Source organism: Sminthopsis crassicaudata, chromosome 5 (genome assembly GCF_048593235.1).
Source record: "Sminthopsis crassicaudata isolate SCR6 chromosome 5, ASM4859323v1, whole genome shotgun sequence".
In the NCBI taxonomy this organism is placed as follows: Eukaryota; Metazoa; Chordata; class Mammalia; order Dasyuromorphia; family Dasyuridae; genus Sminthopsis; species Sminthopsis crassicaudata.
The window spans coordinates 219898572-219922190 of NC_133621.1; the positions used below are offsets into that span (position 1 = coordinate 219898572).

A 23619-nucleotide genomic window follows, 5' to 3' on the forward strand; every position below is an offset into this window, starting at 1 on the left:
AATCTTTTGATCCAGTTGTACCATTATTAGGCTCATAACCCAAAAAGATCAAGGAAAGAGAAAAAAAGATCAACATGTACAAAATTATTTTTATATGGTGTCAGAGAACTGGAAACCAAGGGAGTATTCATTTATTAGGAAGAAAATAAGCAAATTATGGTATATGAACAGAGTGAAATGTTATTATGTGTAAGAAATGATGAATAGATGATGAAACTATTAAATGGTTTCAGAGAAGACTGACCTGTGGGAACTAATAACAAATGAAATGAGCAGACAAAAAATTATACAATACTAACAATATAAAGAACATCTTTAAAAGATGTGAGAACTCTTATCAATGCAATGATAAACCACAATTCCAGAAGACTGATGATAAAGCATGTTACCCACCTTCTGATAGAGAAATGATAAATTCAGCAGATAGAATAAGACATACATTTTTGGATCCAATGTAGGAATTTGCTTTGTTTGACTATCCACATTTGTTCCAAAGGGTTTTTTTTTTTTTTTTTTCTCCAATGAGAGTAGGGTGGGTGGTAAGACAATGGAAGATAAGGATAAGAAAGAAATAAGAGAAAGAAAAGAAAGAAAAGTGTCATTGACATATTCTTTTAAAAATGCAGATGAGAAGACAGAAAGCAAAAAAGAAACACAGACAAGAAACAGACAAAGTAGAACTTTGAAAGTGACAGGTTAATTCATACTTAACAAGAAAAGCGAACTATATCTAATAGAGACACAGTTTCATGTCCAATATATTCTTTTCCTTTCCTGCCATACATTGCCATGTACATGCAAGTGCACATTTTATTTGTTTTTTAGGTCAGAATAAAAACAATAATAAGAAAAGGAAACCCATTTTTCTTTTCCTCTCCAATAAAGTTTGGAAAGGATCTTCATTATTGCCCTGGTATCTGGAAGCAAGAGATTCTCCCGGCTTTACCTGGAGCTCTGAAAAGCAATGTCCTGATGAATGAGACATCAGAGACTTTTCTTAAGGACAATGGAGCGATTGCTCAAGGTCCATGGGACACCTGGATTGAGATTTGTAACTGGAGGCTGGGAGAGAGAAACTGAGGCCTCAATATAAACTCTTACCATTCAATAATTGAATATCTTAATGGGTCTTATATAAAGAATGATGATATAAAATAGCATTGAATAACTGAGGTGTATTTCAGATGAGAACATGCCATTAATATTTTGTAGATCCTGCCTTAATTACCTCAAAGTTCATCTTTTCCTCTAATCTTTGCACTAAAAAGAATCACAATGCAGTTCATCATTTGGGGAGAAGAAATATGGTTACATACTCTGAAGCAATGTTCTTATGTTGATGAAACTTGAAAGACTGAGTTGGCACTTCTGGCCTTGAAGCTTTTTAACAATGATTTTATCTCTTCTGTTCTTTATAGATTATGGGTGAGATTGGTAGGGAATGGGAGGGGAATCAATTGGGGAATATGCAAATAGTTCCCCAGGGGACCAATTTTCAGAATTCACTAATTAATGTTGTGTAAACAGCTTAAGTAAAATCTCAGAGTAGGAATAGTCTTCAAGGAATTAGAGGAAGGAAGTTGGGACTATTGGGAAGCAAATATTTCCCAAATAATTTGTTACTGAGTGAATTTTTGTGAAACTGTGAGTTTTTTAAATAGTATTTTATTCTTTCCCCCAATTACATGTAAAGACAATTTTTAGTCTTCATTTTTTACAAGTTTTTGAATTCCAATTTTTTCTTTCTCCTTTCCTCCCCTTCCAAAAATGGTAGGCAATTTAATATAGATTATACATGTCTTTATTATGTAAAACATATTTCCATTTCACAGTTGTGAAACAGGAAACAAATCAATAGGAAAAGATTCAAAAACAGTAAAGTAAATAAAAATGTTTCATTAGTTTTTTTTTTTTTTTTAAATCTGGATGTAGCTAGCCTTTTTCTTTATGAGTACTTTGTACTTGTAAAGGATTATTATTTTGCTGAGAACTTAGTCATTCATAGTTTTCATCAATCAATGTTTCTGATACTGTGTATAAAGTTTTCCTGGTTCTTCTCATTTATCTTTATGTAAGTTTGTACAAATCTTTTTAGAACCTGTGAGTTTTTATCAGACTTATGTGAGGAAAATTTCTTTTACTAAGAGGTAGTATTTTAGTTTTGTCACAAATGTGTTCAGTTATTCTACATATATATGTAGAATAAGGGGAACATTAGACAGAGAATTTGAATGATAGCTTGAAAATTGGGCTTAAAACAATAAATGGATGACTTTCAAAATGGATGATCGGGTGTTGTTCAATAAAAATAATTTTCAGTGATGAAGACAGAACTGGCCCTATGTTAGGATTCTTACGAGGTACTAAGTCACTGAAATTGACAGAGACAATAATTATCTAATTTAGCATGGTTCAGTATGATTGATCTGATCCTACAAGGAGATGTTATGGGCCAGAACTTGAAACAAGGTGTTAGTCCACACCTTTAAAGGAGTTCATGCCTTTAAAGGAGTTCACACTTTTAGAGAGCATATATAAAGAGGAGATTCACAAGTTGAGGAGATTTATAAGTCGAAGAGATTCACAAGTTGGGCAGAAATATAAGCAAGAAGCTCTCAGGGCCAGGCACACAAGCCCACAGAAACCCACAAGCCCACTCTTTGGGAGGAGGTGTCAAGATTCATTCCAACTTCCCCCTTTGTGCTGGCTGTAGATTTGGATGGAGCTTTTGGAACCAAGGAGAGAGACAGTACTCTATTAAAGCTAACCGGGGCCCCAGGAAAAGATTCAAGACTTTGAAGGAGAAAATAAAGGATTTGGACTTCAACTCTTGGCTGCATTTGGGATTATTGAGCACATCTGTGCCCTCTCCTCTTCCATTCATAATGCTTTTTTCTTCTTTCCTACCTCACCTTTCACTAGCTTTTTACACACTCAGAATAATAGAGAACTTGACTGGGCATCTCATCCAATTCATGAATTCTGTCCATAGCATTCCTGGCATTTGATCATTTAATCTCTTCTTAAATATTCTCTCTGGGAGGCAGCGTGGCATAGTGGATAGAGATCTGTCCTCAAAGCCAGGTTCAAAGACTTGAGTTCAATTTCTCTTTATGCTCCTCCATATTGGCTATGAGAGTCTCAGTAAATAATTTAACCTCTCAATATTCTAGGCATCTTTCTATGACCATAAGTTACTTCAAAGAAGGGGTTTGAGAATAGTTCTGCTGCCATAAAAGGATAAAACTCAGGTGGAGTATGATACTCCTGGAATCTTGCCTCTTGATCATGCCTTTCTCTCTTGAAATTTTTAATCTTATACTCAGCTACCTATTTTGTCCCAACCCTTTGTATTTTGGTACTATGAAAAGACCTAGGTCTATTATTCATTCAATCATTTATTTATTCATTCATTCATTTATTTAGCTGGCTTTAAACCTGATCTAGGTTAGTCTTCTTATTTCCTAGGAGTATTAGGGATCCAAACACACCTACAATCAACCACAATCAGTTTTCTTAGTGCTGGGACATTATTCCAGAACATTTTCCAGTTTCCTATACAAATGTTTGTTGCTCAGGAACTCACTATTTCAGACATATTTGTGCAGTTGTTCAGAATTTGACATCATCATAATTCATGCAACTACATTAAAATTGAGATTATTCTGAGGGTATTGGTTCCAAGACCTCTGCCAAGAAACTATACCCTCAAAATCCTAGCACAGAAATGAATCTCAGAATATAAACAAAGACCATTTTTAACTATGCTAAGACCTGGAAGTATTTCTGGGAGTCCATACTTAAAGATTCTTTCTTTTCTTTTCTTTTTTTTCCCTCAACAGTATTTTATTTTTCCAATAACAAGAAGATAGTTTCCAATATTAATTTTAAAAGATTTTGTGTTTCAAATAGGTAAAACATATACAATCCTTTAAAAAATATTTCTATATTTATCATGATGTACAAGAAAAATCAGACCAAAAGCAGGGGAGGGGGGAGAACATGAGAAAGAAAAAGCAAACAAATAAACAAAAAAAAATAGTGAAAATTCTATGCTTTGATCCATATTCAGTCTCCATAGTTCTCTCTCTGGATGTGGATGGCATTTTCCATGCCATCCTGAATTGTCTTGAATCACCACATTTCTGAGAACAGCCAAGTCTATTGGAATTGATCGTTGCATCATCTTGCTGTTACTGTATACAATGTTCTCTTGGTTCTGCTCATTTCACTCAGCATCAGTTCATATAAGTCTTTCCAGGCTTTTCTGAAATCAGTTTGGTCATCATTTCTTATAGAACAATAATATTACATTACATTGATATACCATAATATTCAGTCATTCCCCAACTGATAGATATCCACTCAATTTTCAGTTTTTGACACCATAAAAAGAACTACTGCAAACATTTTTGCACATGTGGGTTCTTCCCCTCTTTTACAGTCTCTTTGGAATATAACAGTTTTATAGCCCTTTGGGCATAGTTCCAAACTGCTCTGGAGATTCTTTCTTGCCATATACACTATAGCTCTAAACCAATGATCTTCTGTGGGGGTAATTATTAATGGGGACCAGCTACTATCACCTCAAATGCAGATTTAAAATTTTTTCTCTAGATTTGTAGCCTAAATATGAAGTTATTATGCCCATATCTAGCTTTAGTGATTGCCCTAACCAGTCACCATAAGACATAAGATAATATTGTCCAAATTCATAACAGACTGCCTGTGGTGTAAATGATGCAGCCATTGTTTGTACTCCAAGCACCCTGGCAGGGTATAGCAACAGTATAGTTTATTTGTCTCTAAGAGGACAGCTTTTAATTCTATTAAAGTTACAGAACAAGTGAAGCTCAGAGAGATGCAGAATTCTTGGTTCTGTAAGAAGGCAGATGATGAAATTGGTTATATGTTGATCGTAACAAACTAAAGCACTTATGATGCCCTGATGACTATTTCTGGGCCAATTCCTCTGGTGCATCCCAACTATTCAGTGTTGATTAGTGAAAAGGACATAATCCTGGTTCGATGGGTGGAATACTTCCCTGGTGTTCTCAACAGACTATCATCAATCAGTGCTGAAGTGATTGTCAGTATAGGCCAGGTTCAATTCAATCCTGCTTCAGCCTAATTTCCAACAGAAGAAGAGGTTTTTGAATGCCACTGAGCTCGTCTCTTTTTTTTTTTTTATTTTTTTTTTTTTATTTTTTTTTTTCTTCTCTTTTTTTTTTTTTTTTTTTTTAATTTTAAATTTTTTTATTTTATTTTATAATTATAACATTTTTGACAGTACATATGCATGGGTAATTTTTTTTACAACATTATCCCTTGCACTTACTTCTATTCAGATTTTTTCCCTTCCTCCCCCAACCCCCTCCCCCAGATGGCAAGCAGTCTTATATATGTTAAATATATTACAGTATAATTTAGATACAATATATGTGTGTAGAAACGAATTTTTTGTTGCACAGGAAGAATTGGATTCAGAAGGTAAAAATAACAGTTTACATTCATTTCCCAGTCCTTTTCTGGATGTAGCTGGTTCTGTCCATCATTAATCAATTGGAATTGGATTAGCTCTTCTCTATGTTGAAGAAATCCACTTCCATCAGCATACATCCTCGTACAGTATCATTGTTGAAGTGTATAATGATCTTCTGGTTCTGCTCGTTTCACTCAGCATCAGTTGATGTAAGTCTCTCCAAGCCTCTCTGTATTTCTCCTGTTGGTCATTTCTTATAGAACAGTAATATTCCATAACATTCATATACCATAGTTTACCCAACCATTCTCCAATTGATGGACATCCATTCATCTTCCAGCTTCTAGCCACTATGAAAAGGGCTGCCACAAACATTTTGGCACATACAGGACCCTTTCCCTTCTCTAGTAGTTCCTTGGGGTATAAGCCCAGTAGTAGTATGGCTGGGTCAAAGGGTATGCACATTTTGATAACTTTTTGGGCATAATTCCAGATTGCTCTCCAGAATGGTTGGATTCTTTCACAACTCCACCAACAATGCATCAGTGTCCCAGTTTTCCCACAACCCCTCCAACATTCATCGTTATTTGTTCCTGTCATTTTAGCCAATCTGACAGGTGTGTAATGATACCTCAGAGTTGTCTTAATTTGCATTTCTCTGATCAATAGTGATTTGGAACACTCTTTCATATGAGTGGAAATAGTTTTAATTTCATCATCTGAAAATTGTCTGTTCATATCCTTTGACCATTTATCAATTGGAGAATGGCTTGATTTCTTATAAATTAAAGTCAATTCTCTGTATATTTTGGAGATGAGGCCTTTATCAGAACCTTTAACTGTAAAAATTTTTTCCCAATTTGTTACTTCCCTTCTAATCTTGTTTGCATTAGTTTTGTTTGTGCAGAAACTTTTTAATTTGGTGTAATCAAAATGTTCTATTTTGTGATCAATAATGGTCTCTAGTTCTCCCTTGGACACAAACTCCTTCCTCCTCCACAAGTCTGAGAGGTAAACCATCCCATGTTCCTCCAATTTATTTATGATTTCGTTCTTTATGCCTAAATCTTGGACCCATTTTGATCTAATCTTAGTATGTGGTGTTAAATGTGGGTCCATGCCTAGTTTCTGCCATACTAATTTCCAGTTTTCCCAGCATTTTTTGTCAAATAATGAATTCTTATCCCAAAATTTGGGATCTTTGGGTTTGTCAAAGATTAGATTGCTATTTTTATTCACTATCTTGTCCTGTGAACCTAACCTATGCCACTGATCAACTAGTCTATTTCTTAGCCAATACCAAATGGTTTTGGTGACTGTTGCTTTATAATATAGCTTTAAATCAGGTACACTTAGACCACCTTCCTCTGACTTTTTTTTCATTAGTTCCTTTGCAATTCTCGACGTTTTATTCTTCCATATGAATTTTGTTGTTATTTTTTCTAGGTCATTAAAATAGTTTCTTGGGAGTCTGATTGGTATAGCACTAAATAAATAGATTAGTTTGGGGAGTATTGTCATCTTTATTATATTCGCTCGGCCTATCCAAGAACATTGAATGTCTTTCCAATTATTTAAATCTGACTTTATTTTTGTGGCAAGTGTTTTGTAATTTTGCTCATATAATTCCTGACTCTCCTTTGGTAGATATATTCCCAAATATTTGATACTATCGACTGTTATTTTGAATGGAATTTCTCTTTGTATCTCTTGCTGCTGGATTGTGTTGGTAATGTATAAAAATCCTGAGGATTTATGTGGATTTATTTTGTATCCTGCGACTTTGCTAAAATTCTGAATTATTTCTAATAGCTTTTTAGCAGAGTCTTTGGGGTTCTCTAAGTATACCATCATGTCATCTGCGAAAAGTGACAATTTGATTTCTTCATTTCCTACTCTAATTCCTTGGATCTCTTTCTCGGCTCTTATTGCCAAGGCTAGAGTTTCTAGTACTATATTGAATAGTAATGGTGATAGTGGGCAACCTTGTTTCACTCCTGATCTTACAGGGAAAGGTTCTAGTTTATCACCATTACATATGATGTTTACTGAAGGTTTTAAATATATGCTCCTTATTATTTTAAGGAATAGTCCATTTATTCCTATACTCTCAAGCGTTTTTAGTAGGAATGGATGTTGGATTTTATCAAATGCCTTTTCTGCATCTATTGAGATGATCATATGGTTTTTATTAATTTGATTATTAATATGGTCAATTATACTAATAGTTTTCCTAATATTAAACCAGCCCTGCATTCCTGGTATAAATCCCACTTGGTCATAGTGTATTATCCTGGGGATGATTTTCTGAAGTCTATTTGCTAATATCTTATTTAAGATTTTAGCATCAATATTCATTAAGGAAATTGGTCTATAGTTTTCTTTCTCTGTTTTCGATCTACCTGGTTTAGGTATCAGTACCATGTCTGTGTCATAGAAGGAATTTGGTAGGACTCCTTCAATCCCTATTTTTTCAAATAGTTTACATAGCATTGGAGTTAGTTGTTCTTTAAATGTTTGGTAGAATTCACCTGTAAATCCATCTGGTCCTGGGGACTTTTTCTTAGGAAGTTGGTTAATAGCTTGGTCTATTTCTTTTTCTGAGATGGGACTATTTAGACTACTTACTTCTTCCTCTGTTAATCTGGGCAAGCTATATTTTTGAAGGTATTCTTCCATTTCATTTAAGTTATCGAATTTATCGGCATAAAGTTGAGCAAAGTAGCTCCTAACTATTGTTCTAATTTCCTCTTCATTAGTGGTGAGTTCACCCTTTTCATTTTCAAGACTATCAATTTGCTTTTTCTCTTTCCTTTTTTTAATCAGGTTTACTAAGGGTTTGTCTATTTTGTTGGTTTTTTCATAAAACCAACTCTTAGTTTTATTAATTAATTCAATAGTTTTTTTACTTTCAATTTTATTAATCTCACCTTTTATTTTTTGAATTTCAAGTTTTGTGTTTATCTGGGGGTTTTTAATTTGTTCCTTTTCTAGCAATTTTAGTTGTAAACCCAATTCGTTGGCCCTCTCTTTCTCTATTTTATGCAGGTAGGCCTGTAGAGATATAAAACTTCCCCTAATTACTGCTTTGGCTGTATCCCACACGATTTTGGTATGATGTCTCATTATTGTCATTTTCTTGGGTGAAGTTATTAATTATGTCTATGATTTGCTGTTTTACCCAATCATTCTTTAGTATAAGATTATTTAGTTTCCAATTATTTTTTGGTCTATTTTCCCCTGGCTTTTTATTAAATGTTATTTTGATTGCATTATGGTCTGAAAAGGATGCATTTACTATTTCTGCCTTACTGCATTTGATTTTGAGGTTTTTATGCCCTAGTATATGATCAATTTTTGTATAGGTTCCATGAACTGCTGAGAAGAAAGTATATTCCTTTCTGTCTCCATTTAGCTTTCGCCAAAGATCTATCATATCAAACTTTTCTAGTATTCTATTTACCTCTTTGACTTCTTTCTTATTTATTTTGTGGTTTGATTTATCTAATTCTGAGAGTGCAAGGTTGAGATCTCCCGCTATTATAGTTTTGCTATCTATTTCCTCTTGCAGCTCTCTTAATTTCTCTTTTAAGAATTTAGATGCTGCACCACTTGGTGCATACATGTTTAATATTGATACTGCTTCACTATTGATGCTTCCCTTTAGCAGGATATAATGCCCTTCCTTATCTCTTTTAATTAGATCAATTTTTGTTTTTGCTTGATCTGAGATGAGGATGGCTACTCCTGCTTTTTTGGTTTTACCTGAAGCATAATAGATTCTGCTCCACCCTTTTACTTTTAGTTTGAATGTCTCATCCTGTTTCAGGTGTGTTTCCTGTAAACAACATATAGTAGGATTCTGACTTTTAATCCAGTCTGCTAACTGCTTCCTCTTTATGAGGCAGTTTTGCCCCATTCACATTTATGGTTAGAAGGACTAATTCTATATTACTTGCCATCCTATTAACCCCCTGCTTATGCTTTTCCCCTTTCCTTCCCTTTTACCCTCCTATCCAGTATTCAACTGGTAAACACCACTTGCTTTTCACAGCCCTCCCTTTTTAGGATCCCTCCCCCACCTTAAAGATCCTCCCCTTATTTTATCCCTTTTCCTCGAAATTACTGTATTCCCTTCCCCTTAGCTTACTCCTTCCCTTTCACTTTTCAATGAAATGGAAGAAGTTTCACCATAAATCGAATATGTCTATTGATACACGCTATGTTCATCTCCCTCCTTTCTTTCTCTCAGATATAATAGGTTACCTTTGCCTCTTCATGAGATGTAGTACCACCACTTTATACTTTATGATATAATCTCCTTTCCATCTCTAGTTTCTAAGACAAATTGTACATATGTTCTTTACATATTTTTTTGACAGAAGTATAGTTCTCAAGATTTCTTTTTACTTTTTTTAGAAGTCTCTTGAGTTCTGTATTTGAAGATCAAACCTTTTATGTAGGTCTGGTTTTTTCATCAAAAATAGATGGAATTCATTTATTTCGTTAAATGTCCATCTTCTTCCCTGGAAAACGATGCTCATTCTTGCTGGGTAAGTTATTCTTGGCTGCATACCAAGTTCCTTAGCCTTTCGGAATATCATGTTCCAGGCCCTGCGTTCTTTTAATGTGGACGCTGCTAGATCCTGTGTTATCCTTATTGTGGATCCTCCATATCTGAATTGTTTTTTTCTAGCAGCTTCCAATATCTTTTCCTTTGTCTGATGGTTCTTGAACTTGGCCACTATATTTCTTGGCGTTTTGATTTTAGGGTCCCTTTCAGTAGGTGATCGATGAATTTTCTCAATGTCTATTTTACCCTCTGTTTCCAGAATGTCTGGGCAGTTCTCTTTGATAATTTCCTCGAAAATGGTGTCCAAGCTCTTTTTTTCCTCCCATTTTTCAGGGAGTCCGATTATTCTCAAATTGTCTCTCCTGGATCTGTTTTCCAGGTCTGTTGTCTTTCTGGGTAAGGTACTTGACAGTCTTTTCAATTGTTTCATTTCTCTGGTTTTGCTTGACTCCCTCTTGGTTTCTCCTTGAGTCATTCATTTCTACTTGTTCCAGTCTAATTTTCAATGATGTATTTTCTTCACTCACTTTTTTTATATCTCTTTGTAATTGTCCAATTGAGTTTTTATCTTCTATGGAATTTTTTTCCATTTTATCCATTTTATTTTTTAGAGAGCTGATTTCTTTTTCCAGCTCTCTAATCCTGTTTTCCTTGGAGTTGTTTACCTTTTCCAGCTCACTAATCCTGTTTTCCTTGGAGTTGTTTACCTTTTCCAGCTCACTAATCTTGTTTCTCAATGATTTGATTTCTTTATCCATTCTGTCTTTGAATGCATGGGATGACCTCTCCAGGCTCTCTTGCCAAGCCTCCCTTTCCTTTTCCCATTTCTCTTCCAGCTCTCTTGTGAGAGCCTTTTTGATTTCCTCTATGAGGTTCTTTTGTATTGAGGAGCAGCTTATATCCCTCCCAGGGGATACATCTGGGGACATTCTGTTCCTAGTCTCTTCAGCATTTGAAGTTTGCTCCCTCTCCACACAGAAGCTGTCAATGGTTAGAGCCCTTTTGAATTTTTTGTTCATTTTGTCAGAGCAGGAATCAAAGAAAACAAACTGACAAGAGAAACAATTGGTCTGTTTTGGGGGGGATGGGGCTGGATGGTGTTAATGGGCTTCCTCTACAGACTGGGGGTAGGGCAGCAGAGAGCCACTAACAGAACAGCAATGACTGTACTGAGTCTGCGCTCTGAGGCTCTGAGAACGCACCGAGTCAGTCCAGGTGGGGGTTGGGGTTGGCCGGGTTCTGAGAGATGCTGGCTTTCTGGGGTTTTAATCTTCACCTCGGTGTTTACACCCTCTCCACCGCTCCTGGCTTGCTGCCAAGACGGAGCATCCACACTGGGGCCAAAGCCCTTTCACAGAAACGGCAGAGATCACACCCCTCCCCCTCTGGTCTGAGCTGTGTGAGCTGCCTGTCTTGCTCTGGCTGTCTGCCCTCAGTCTGCGCCCAGTCTGATTGACCCTCCCCCGAACAAACACAGACCTTTTCTGGCGACTTTCAAGGATGTCTTCTCTTGGTAATAATTTGTGGATTTCTTTCTGGGTCAAGCATTAAGTCAGAGGCTTGTCATGAAGTAAGTTCTGAGAGAAAACGAGGAGCTCAAGCAGCTGTCTGCCTCCACGCCGCCATCTTGGCCGGAAGTCCCCCGCCACTGAGCTCGTCTCAGGTGCCAAAGTGCCTGGTACTGGTTCTATTCCAGTTGGATTTATAAAGCAGGGAGTCCACTGTTCATACAAAAGCTGACTGAAATTTTCTAAAGCATATGACTAGAAGAGATTATCTTTCAGGAGTTCAAGGATGTCTTCATTATCCATTTCTATAAAGGTAAAGGAAATATATTGTCCTGTGACAATCTCAAGGGAGTCTCTCTCTGTCTCTGTCTCTATCTCTGTCTCTCTCTGGTTCTCTCTGTCTCTGTCTCTCTCTGTCTACCCCTCCCCTGGCCTGTCTCTCTGTCTCTTCCATCTCCTTTATACCTATTTCTATCTTGTATGTGTCTCTGAGACAACACTTTAGGCAATTACTCTCACCTGTGCTTCATTTTATTTTCTCTCTGTCCTTTCAAGGTGGACAAGCTCCTGGTGGGTTTAATAACCTCAGTCACTGAAAGGATGAGAACAAGAAATCTTGGAGAAAAGGGCTAAGATTTGCTTTGGTATATAAACTGTAGTTAACATAATCTCCACAAGAGGGAGACATATCCTTTCCTTCCCTAAATAACACTCTGGAAATACCAGTAACATTCTATTAAAAATGGGAGATACTGAGGAATTAGCATCAAAAGCTTTTATCTTTCTACTGGCAGAAGGTAAAGATTCATCAGTCGAATCCATAAGTCATTTGTACAATCTAGAAATCTGAAGAGTTCAATGAAATTCCAAAAAAAAAAGTGGCAGGAGGGGAGATAATCATCTTGCTTTATTATGATTAAGAAAAGCAGAATCTCTTTTCTTTCAGAATTGCAAGATGCTGAAAAAAAATTCATTAAATTCTGTTGCATCAAGTTTTATGAATATTTGAAGGAAAAATATTGAGAAGTCTTCTTAAAAGAGATCTTTAAAAAAAAATTGGGGACTCCATAATGGAAGATAACTTTGTCTCCAATATATTGAGAAGTCTTCTTAAAAGAGATCTTAAAAAAAAAATTGGGACTCCATAATGGAAGATAACTTTTGTCTCTAATATTGGCTAACATACATACATACATACATATATATACACACATATATTAGTCATATATATGTATATACACACATATACATATATATATATATATATGATATACATACACACACACACACACACACACACACACACACACACATATATATATCTCCTTTTGGGATTTGTACTTTTAAATTTTTCTTATAGAAACTCTCATGATTTAGACAGAATGTAAGCTCCCCGGAGGTAAGGATATTTGTTTCACTTTAGCTTCATGTAGTGATTAGAATGCTGGATGTGGAAACAGAAAAACCTGGGTTTGAATTGTCTCTTACTAGCTAGGCCTTAATTTCCTTATCTGTAAAATGTGACAAAAATACCCACTTATAAATAAGGTTGCTGTAACATCAAACAAGATAATGTAGGTTATGCTCTTTATGAAACCCTAAGTTTTAGTAGCCATATTTGTCAAACTTATCACTATTACATTCCTATTCTCTTCTATAATTTTTTGTACATTGAAAGTAGTTAATAAATATTAGTGGAATTAATATTTTCTTTTTTCTAATTTCATATAAAGATAATTTTCAACATTGATTTTTAATAGGATTTTTTATTTCTAAATTTATCTCTCTCCCCTCCCCAAGACAGCAAGCAATTTGATATAATCATACATGTACATTAATGTAAAATTTATTTCCACATTAGTCTTGTGTCAATAGAAAAACAAACAGAGAACAAACAGGAAGCAAGAGGGAGAAAACTACAGAAATACACAAACCCCAAAGAGAAAATAGTGTGCTTTGATCTTCATTCAGACTCCATTAATTCTTTCTCTGGATGTGGGTGACATTTTCTATTGTGATTCTTTTGGAATTGTCTTAGATCATTGGATCATAGCTGAGAAGAGCTAAATCTGTCACAGTTGATCATACAAGGTTGCTGTTACTGTGTAAAATGTTCTACTGGTTCTATTCACTTCATTTAGCATCATGAACTGAATTTTAAAAAAATATGTAAGGTAGACAAATATCTCTTATCATTTGGCTCCAGAAATTGTATCAAGCAAAATTTTAAAGACATGATTTCACAAGGCAGATGTTTCTGTGATTATTTTTTAAGAAATTGATATTCAGTGACACCACTCAATTATACTAGTATTTTGATCACTCTATAGAATCTTCAAATGCAAGAAAAATTGCATCAGTGTAATAGTTATAAGATAACTTTTGATGTACCAAAAAAGGTACACTACTGTATGCAGTTTTATGTAGCTAAATATACAAACATGCAAATATCACCATCTTATGCCCCATTAATGATTACTACATTTTTACTCGGTCTTTCTTATGAACTTAATTTTTAAAGTTTTTTCATTTCTAAAACTTGAGGGTTAAACTATTCAACTTTTAAGGCCTAAAATTCAAGCAGGTGTTCTTTATCCAGATTTTAGATTGTAGAGGGGCTTGAATGGAAAAACAATTGTATCTTTATTTTCACTAATTTTTAGCTGTTTTTGTAATTTTTATGAATTTAAAACTATTAGCCTGAGAAGTAATCCATCAGATTGTCAAAGGGTCTTGGAGAAGAATAAAATGAAAAAAGGTTAAGTATTTCTGCTTTATTGGGCAGCAAGGTGGATAGAGTACCAGGCCTGGAGTCAAGAAGACTCATCTTCCTGAGTTCAAATTCGGCCTTAGATACTTAGTAGCTGTGTGATCCTGTACAAATCTCTCAACCCTCTCCCTTATTTTCCACATCTGTAAAATGGGTTGGAGAAGAAAATGGCAAGCCACCCTAGTATTTCTGCCAAGAAAACCCCAAATGTGGTCATAAAGAGTCAGACATTGTAATGTTCTTTTTCTCTAAATACCATCGTTCTTCTGGGGCAGATTTCTTGGGGAGTTTCTGCAGGCAACCTTCGTTTCAGTTCAGTATAATCACTCCAAATGCAACCAGGAGTTAAAAGCCCAGATCCTTTATTGTGTCCTTCAAATATTGTCTCTTCCAAAATCTTATCTCCTTTAGTTGGGGCTCAGCTAGTTTTCTGGAGGTCTTCCTCTTTCCTTGGTTCCCGAGAACTCTTGCTGCTAGTTCTTTGTCCCTCCCAGCTTCAGCCTCTAGCTCCCTCTGAATCCAAAACCTCCAGCCAGCACAAAGGTCAAAAATGGAATGAATCAGATTCGGCCTCTGAGAGTGGGATTGTTTACAGTGGGCTTGTGGGAGCTCCTGGAAATCAATCCTAGTTCTGAATCTCCCAAAGTCCAAAAGCAGGTTTTTCCTTTCCTCCTTATATATCTCTGTAAAGGTGTGAAGTCTAATATGTGAACCAATAAGTGAACTCCTTTAAAGGTATGAACTAAGTACATAAGTACCTTGTAAAAATTCTAACATCTCTCCCTTTCTTTTGATTTAGAACATAGGGTGGTCATGACCTCCCTGACTTTTCAAGGAGGTGAGAACCCCCCAAAAGAAGGCTAACTGGGCCCAGGAAAAGATTCGGGACTTTAAAGGTGATGTTAGGATTCCTACAAGGTGCTAAGTCACTGGAATGAATAGAGACAATAATTATCTAATGAGCATGGTACTTAACAGTCTTCTAGTTCAGTAATATACTTACTAGAATTCCATGAGATTCACATCTTTAAGAGAGCATACTTTAAGGAGCTCCCACAAGGCCCAGGGAGTACCCACAAGCCCACTCTCTGGGGGAGGAGTCAAGATTCATTCCAACTTCCAAGTTTATGCTGGCTGGAAAGATTGGGAGGATGAGAGGCTGGAGGCTGAAGGACAAACCTTTGGATTCGGAAACATTTGGACAAGAGCTCTCGGAAGTCAAGAAGAGAAACAGGCCTCTACTAAAGCTAACTGGGCCCCAGGAAAAGATTCAGGACTTTGAAGGACACAATAAAGGATCTGGACTTTAATCCCTGACTGCATTTTGGGATTATTGAACTGAACTGAAACTAAGACTGCCTCCAGAAGCTCCCCAAGAAACCTGCTCCAAGAGAACGATTGTAATTTAGAGAAAAAGATTACATTTTGGCGCCCCACGTTGGGTACATAAGTACCTTGTAAAAATCCTAACAAGACATAACTAAAAAACAACAATAATAACAATTTCTGCTTTAGAAAATCTACTTAAAGACCATTTTATTATTTTGAATGTCTTTTCAAGCATCTCCACTTATTTTATATTTAACCATTACTTCCAATATTTCATTTGTTTCTTGTCATATTTTGAAGGATTTTTGGTTTTCCTTGTTTGGGTACTGATTCTGGAAAATAGTAGAATGGAAAGAGCCTGGGTCTTGGGGTCAGAAGTTCTGAATATGAAATTTTTCTATGAGCTGTGTGATCATAGTTACATTATTTTTCTTTAACCTCAGTTTCTTCTTTTATAAAATGGAGATACTTTGTTAAGGGACTGGTCAATATTGTTCCAAGCTTCCTTTTTAGACTATGGAAGTTTCACACTGCCCTAGGGCTGGCTGGCTTCCTTCCCATGCAGAGTGAGCACGACCAAATCCCGTTTGTTATGCTGGAGTTCAAGGACTCACTATTTGCCTTCTATAATTGTGTTGGAGGTCTCACACCTAGTTTGCTTATCCACTGGCTTTTGAACCAGGACAAAATAGTCAACACTGCTGTATTTTGACTTCTAGTAGATTCCCCCAATTTGCAGAGGATTCTTTGCCCTGGGCTTCCCTGTGCTGTGCATGGGCTGGTCTGCCTCCCCTACTGCCCAATTGAGACAGACCTTTCCTGAAGTTCTTCCAAAATATCTTTTGCTGGAAATTTGTTATAATCCAAATATTTGTGAGTTTTGATACTCTAAAATCTGTTCAGGGGCTTCATCTAGTTCTGATTCTGAGAGAAGCCAGGAAGAGCTCAAAGATCTGTCCACCCTCTACTATCTTCACTACTGATAAGGATAACTTTGAAAAGATTTGGAGTATAGAATTGAAAGACTTTGGGATCAAGGTTTAACATGGAATTTCAGAAAGGAGATATTAAGGTTACATACTTTATTTAGATTTTCCATCGAAGATTAAGTCATGTCTCTCATCAAATGCTCATGATTTTTCGGACCATGTCTTTGAAAGCTTGTATTACTTGCTTGTTTCTTAGAGTATAAATGAAAGGATTAAGTAAGGGGGCAACTGAGGTATTAAGTACAGCTACTCCTTTGTTGAAAGAAATACCTTCCCTTGCTGATGGTTTAACATACATGAAGATGCAACTACCATATGAGAGGGAGACAACGATCATGTGGGAGGAACAGGTGGAAAAGGCTTTTTTCTTTTGTTGGGCAGAGGGAAACCGAAGAATTGTCTGGATGATGTTTGTGTAGGAGAGAATCACCAGTACAAGGGTAATTGTAAGTGTTAACAGTGCTAATATAAAGTCAATTACCTCTAAGAAAGTTGTGTCTGAGCAAGAAATCTGCAGGAGAGGCCCATAGTCACAGTAATAATGGTTTAGCACATTGGATGCACAGAAATCCAGACGGCTTGTCAGGATGATAGGTGATAAAATAATTAAGAGCCCAGCCAGCCAAGAGCACAGCACAAGTTGGTTGCACACTCTAGTGTTCATGATGGTTGTGTAATGCAGAGGTTTGCAGATGGCCACATAGCGGTCATAGGACATGGCAGCTAGAAGGTAAAACTCTGTAGCTCCCAGAAATATGGCAAAGAAGTACTGAGTGAAGCATCCCGCAAAACTGATAGTTTTGTTTCCTGTTATAAGGCTGAACAAGAGTCTGGGAGTAAAAACAGATGTGAATGAAATTTCTAAGAAGGAGAAATTTCGAAGGAAGAAATACATGGGGGTTTGAAGATGGGAGTCCAACAAGGTAAGAGTGATGATGGTCAGATTGCCAAAGATGCTGAACATATAGGTGAAAAAGAGGAAGAAGAATATTGCAACTTGGAATTCAGGGGCATCTGTCAGTCCCAGAAGGATAAACTCAGTCAGTGTGGTGAGATTTTTCATTGCTGCCCTTGTTGGATCTAAGGGTGAAAAAGAAAGTAATAAGTGGAATAGATTGGAGAGGAGGAGAAAAAGTCAGACTGGGAGAGAAAAATCAGGTGAGCTATCAGAGTCATCTCATTTGTATTTCCTCTGCCCAGTAGGCTAATAGGCAGTTCCTGGAATATTCCATTTCCCTTATGAAACATGCTTTGTACAAGACAGCTTGTCCATAAGACTTTTCCATGCTATCCCTCTCTCAGCCCCTTTTCCCAGAGTGACTACTGATTTTTTGCCTTTATTTTACATAGTTATCATTTGTTCCCTCTTTTTTTCTTTTCTTTTGGAGGCATTTGGAGTTAAGTGAATTGTCCAGGGTTGTGTAGCTAGTGTCGTGAGGTCAGATTTGAATCCAGGTTCCTCTGACTACAGGACTCTATCCACTGTACCACCTAGATATCCTGTTCTTTTCATTTTTAATCCCATCACTGCACTGTGATTCTGGGGCAGCTTGTGACATGATAGGCAGAGTTTTGGGCTTTGAGTGAGGAAGATCTTGAGTTGACTTCCTGTATTACTATTTGATAGCTCTGGTTAGGTTACTTATATTTTTTAGTTTCAGTTTCTTCATTTGTAAAATGGGGAAAATTATAGGATCTACTTCACAGAGTAACATCACATTGGATAATATATGTAGTGTTTCGTAAGTCTGAAAGCACTAAGCAGCTGCTACTACTTCTGTTGCTGTTGCTGCTACTAATCTGTCTTCACCAAACTCTTACATGCCTGACAGAAAGGTTTGACTTTCTTCATACCTCCGGCTCAGAGCTTTATATCTTGTCCTGTTGAGCTTTCTCTGAACTAATTGATTGGGCAATCATCTTGATATTGCATATCTGGGTAGGAAAAATTCATCAATTTAACATCATATGCTTCTTGATTATCATCTTCTTAAAGTTAATTTTGTTCCACTCACTTCCATCTTCCTGGATAATTTTGCCACTTAGTTTTTGTTTTTCTTTATGCTCAGATTCCTGGAGATACCCATAATGATTATCCAAATATGCTTCCTAAACTTCATACTTTCACATACTGAAGTCCCCTGATTTTCACCCACATATATTAACTACCTACAGTCATGGTTGTACCCTGGACTTTTTGTTATTAAATGGTTATGTTCTCATTCCAGCATTTCAATTTAGTTGTCTATATATACAATAACAACTTTCCTACCATTTTCTCTCCTACAACCTCCAATAATTAGATTGTGCATTTCACCTAGAATATCAATGTAGAAATAATGACATTTACATTGAGCTGAGATTTGCTTTGGTTATGGCTTCTACCCTTTACTCTTTCTTCTGCCCTCTGATATCAAACAAAACAAAGCTAATTCATTCTCTGTCACCAAACTTCAAATATATGAAGGCAACTATTATATACACATGGCTTTCTTCTTCAAGTTTAACATTTGCTATTCTATGAAACTATTCTTTACAGAGCCTGGTCTCTAGTTCTATCTTGGTCATGCTGTGGTGTTCCAATTTACCTATGTGCTTCTTAAAAATATGGTGACAAGTATTGAATGCAAACCTCCAGATGTGGTATGACCATAGCAAACTTTTTTTCAAGTCAGAATAATATGAGTTCAGCTCCTGCTTCTATAACAAAGTGGTTGCCTGACTCTAGTTAAGTTATCTAATTTCTCAGTGTTCCAGACAACTCTTTAATGTCACATATTTTAGATAAACTATTAATCTTAATGGGAGTAGGGATTTCCTTACCAGGGAGTTCCCTACATGATAAGTTACAGATTTGGACTAAAAGAATATTTGTTTTTTATTTCACACTCACTATGATTGTTGAAAACCATTCTCTCTTCTCCCCAATTCCACTCTGAATCTGTTTTCAGCAGATGATTTTATTTCATATTTTAGTGAGGGTATAAAAGGCCAATATCATGAGTTTCCTCACCTGTTTTTCACTTCATTATACATCTTTTTATATAACAATTCTTTAAGCCTTTTCTTCAGTCTCAGAGGAACTATTCCTTTCTAATTCTTGGGAGTTTTCACATCCTTAGGGATTTCATATAACTTCCTTCTGTCCAGCTGATTCCTTTCGTTTTGCTTTCAAATATTCGTGATCAAAAGAATCTCGGATTTGGAAAGAACTTCAGAAGTCATCTATCCCAGACTCTATCTGATCAGGAATGCTCTTGTCTATATCTCTGACAATGTATTCCAATCTTTACACAAATCTTGAGTATAATGAGAAAAAACAATCTATTATCTATCTTTGCTTCACCCTATAGCACATTTATTTATCTTTTTTCTTTTACTGCCATATACCTCACACTGAAGAGGCTTCCATTCCCTATGAGTCAATAAAAAACTCCATCCTTCAAGTTCTTCAATAACATCTTAATGGACAAATCCAATGGCTTTAAAAAGTCCCTTAGATGCATAAGCTTCATTTGGTCATAGATCTAAAGCTGGAAAGGACCTCAGAGATAGTCTAATTCAGTCCTTCATTTTACATGTAGTCTAGACCCAGGTAGTGGCTTTACTTAAAACTATTTCTTCCCTTGGCTTCTAAGACAGTTCCTGAGCTTTAGTTCTTCATTACATTGTATCACTTTAAACTCAATTTATACAGTACCAAATATCCTTTGAGATGAAAATATTTAAGATATGCTTAAAAGTCTTGTTAGATTTTTCATTTAAAAGTCATAACATTTGTCTAGAACTATAAGCAATCCTCATTAAACATGTTTTAAATATAATATTTTGGTAATTTCAATTCCTCTATAAAATGCTCTATTATAAATATTTTTGGTCCTGAACAAAACCATTTAGTAAATTGTGCACACAAGACTAAACTAAGAACTTAAAAAGGTTAGATACTAATGCTTTACATACCTTTTCAAATAGAAAAAGGCAGTGGGATTTTAAAAAAAGTTCAAGAAACACAATTTCTGGGTAATTAGTCATTTTATTAATAATGCTAACATTTTAATAAAAGAGGTCAGTGGCACTTTTAAATGTCAAAGATCCTTATGGCTTCAGACTCAAGGTTTATTAGCTTTGGTAAATTGAGCATTTTAGAGGGTGGCAATCAACTCTGGTTAATAAGTAATGAGAGAAAATTAATATTATAAAGAAGAGCTAGACCTATTCTAATGAACTTTGATGATGTCATTTACTTGTAAATTTCCCAGCCTTGAGCAATCTAATTAAAGAATTTATCCCTACCCAAACCTGTGTAGAACACAATGGGATTAAATTCCTGGTAAATTGAATGGGATTTGATCAATATTGAGGAATGTTAATTCAATCTCATTATCAGTAATTTTTTTCTAGGTACTGAATTTTGAAATGAGGGCTATGAAAAAGGGGGAACTCTGGATCTTCCCAAGTAATTGGTTATTAATAATCATTTCTCTTAGATGTGAATCTATTGGATTGAAAAAAAGACCACAGGTTGCAGGAAATTCTAATTTCTCTTTTTCCTGATATGGAAATGGAAAAATTAGGATTGCCTTGGAGATAGGGGTATTAGAGAAGAGATCTCACATTTTTCTTCCATCCATGTAAGTCTCTCTTTTCTAATGAAGAGAGGGAGAAACTAACTGGCAAGAAAAGGAAATAGTATTTGCTAACAAGGAAAGTCAGCCAGAGAACCTTTGCTAAGGAATTTATAACAAGCAACTAGAAGATTTTTGATAAAGTATACCTTAAATCAGCTTAAATTTCTGGAACGTTGTGGAGAAGTGTTATCCAAAACAAGGAATCCAGGGTGAGTTAGAAAGAAGACTTTTGCTCAAGTTCTGTGAAAGAAAATCAAGATTAGATAAAGAATAATATTTATTCAACACTCATCTTGATGCAAATTATGTCCCCCTTAACTTTTGGAGGGAAGCAATGGGTGTGAACTCTCCTCTGACAGAGACCCACCCTTCAGGGCAGTTAAGTGGGCTCATACAGTTGGAGATCTGGACCTGATATTCCAATTGAGTGGTTTGAAACTCTAAGATAGGCATTCTCTTTTCAACCTGAAATCTAGGCCTGGGGGCATTGACACCATAGAGAGATTTTCATTCAATTTTGAATAGGAGCCCTAGCCTCAGACTGCCCAATAAAAGACAATTCTGAACTCCAAATCTCTGCAGAAGTCGGAAGCAGGATTATGCCTTGCCAAGGAACCTCTCTTCTTGGCACTGCTGCCTTCTGTTAAAATATTCTTTTCTCAGTGTTAACCTTTGTTATTTCTCTGACAGGACCTTGCCACTGAGGAGTCTGTCTTCCAAGCAAAGCTGGTTTCTCAGTGATAATAGTCTTTTGCCTGAGACTTTTGGGTTTGCAAATTCTTTTGCATCGGATCTGCCTCCACCAGAGGGAATTCCCCACCCCTCTCAATTCTCACACCACTGCATCAGTCTTTACAGTAAATGATCATCTGTTCTTAGGGTAGTGATGACATTTAAGAATTTTTTTTTTTTAATCAGTTTTTTGAATTGTACAGTGCATGACTACTAAACAAATAACTACTAAACAAAGACATAAATGAATAAAGGAATGACTTTTTCTCATCTCTCTCCTCTTTTATTTCCTTAATTCCTTAATAGGATATTAGGACTTGGCCAATTCCTTTATTTTACAGATGAAGAAACTGAGGCACAGTGAGATAAAGTAATTTGCCTCAAATCATATAAATAGCAAGTAACAAAACTGTTTCTTCTCTTCAGAAGCAAATGGAAACTTCTCAAAAACAAGTTCTGAGGAATACTTTTAAGGTAATTGATAACTGTTCTCTGTAATCTTTTCATCTTTTTCAGTGGATAAATTTCCAGTGAGCTTTGAATGTTACTTTTCCTATTGCGGGGATATTATAAGACTCATATTCAGGTTAGGAATTAGGCTTTCTATATCAATGAGTGGGGCTTAAATCACCATCCAATAATCCAATAATGTGTAGCTGAGTATATGTTTGCTAATTGCATTCAAAATCTCTGTAGCTATTTATAAGACTCAGTTACTGATTAGGAAAAGATTTAATTCCCTAAGAAATGCTAAAGGGGCGACTAGCGTGGTTTTCATTCATGGTGTCTTTATTTTTTCATTTTTTTTTCTTCTCCCTGTCCCTTAACTAAAAAAAAAAAAATTATCTTTTTTACATTATATTCATTTTTGTTTATATCCCTCTCTCTCTTCTTTTAACCAGTGAGCCATCATTTCTACTAAGGTTCAACGAAAGAGAAATAAGCATTTCAGAAAAACTATCCAACACATTGACTGAGTTTGCCAGGTATTGGCAAATATGTGCAATATTCCACAGTCAAAGTCTGCCACCTTTGCAGTGAAAAAAGGAAGACATATTTTATCAATGTTTTCTTGGGGTCAAGCCTGGCTAATATAATTACAAGTGCTCAGTTTCATTTTTTTTTATTATATCACGTTTTCCCGATTCTCTTATGTCACTATGGATTAATTCATATAAATCTTACCATTTTTTATGGGGAAGCAAGAATTCATTTCATTGGTATGTTTCCAATTTTATTATATATAATTTTCTTTCCTCTGTTTTATGTTCAACCCAAGCACTCCTGCTGCTCTACCTGCCATCTCTGTGAGTGTGGACTGATTGACTGTTTTCCCCCTCCTTGGCTCCCTGCCCCATGCCTAGAATGTATTTCTATCTTACTGCTATCTCTTACAATCCCGTCAGATGTTCACAGGATCACAGATCTTGATATTTAAGACTTCAAAGTCTGTCTTCATCCATTCTTTTTTATTTTTCAGATGAGGAAATTGAAGTCCAGGACAGTTAAATGTTTTACTTAAGTATATATAGGTAGTAAGCAGTGAGGAAGGATTTGAATCCTCTGATAGCAATGTTCTTTCTTCTACACTAGACTGCTTTACCCTTT

The 23619-nt window shown here is 35.8% G+C and overlaps 1 protein-coding gene across 1 annotated transcript; it reads right to left on the minus strand.

The window, feature by feature from the left end:
* Nucleotides 1–16784: 16784 nt before the first annotated feature.
* LOC141542756 (olfactory receptor 2AP1-like) lies at nucleotides 16785–17714 on the minus strand. Its single transcript, XM_074267340.1, has one exon. It carries the CDS (start codon nucleotides 17712–17714, stop codon nucleotides 16785–16787), a length of 930 nt encoding a protein of 309 aa, XP_074123441.1.
* Between the last annotated feature and the right edge of the window lie 5905 nt (nucleotides 17715–23619).

Excerpts from the sequence above, each read along its gene's own strand:
- LOC141542756 (XM_074267340.1), bottom strand. The coding sequence starts at position 17,714 with ATGAAAAATCTCACCACACTGACTGAGTTTATCCTTCTGGGACTGACA.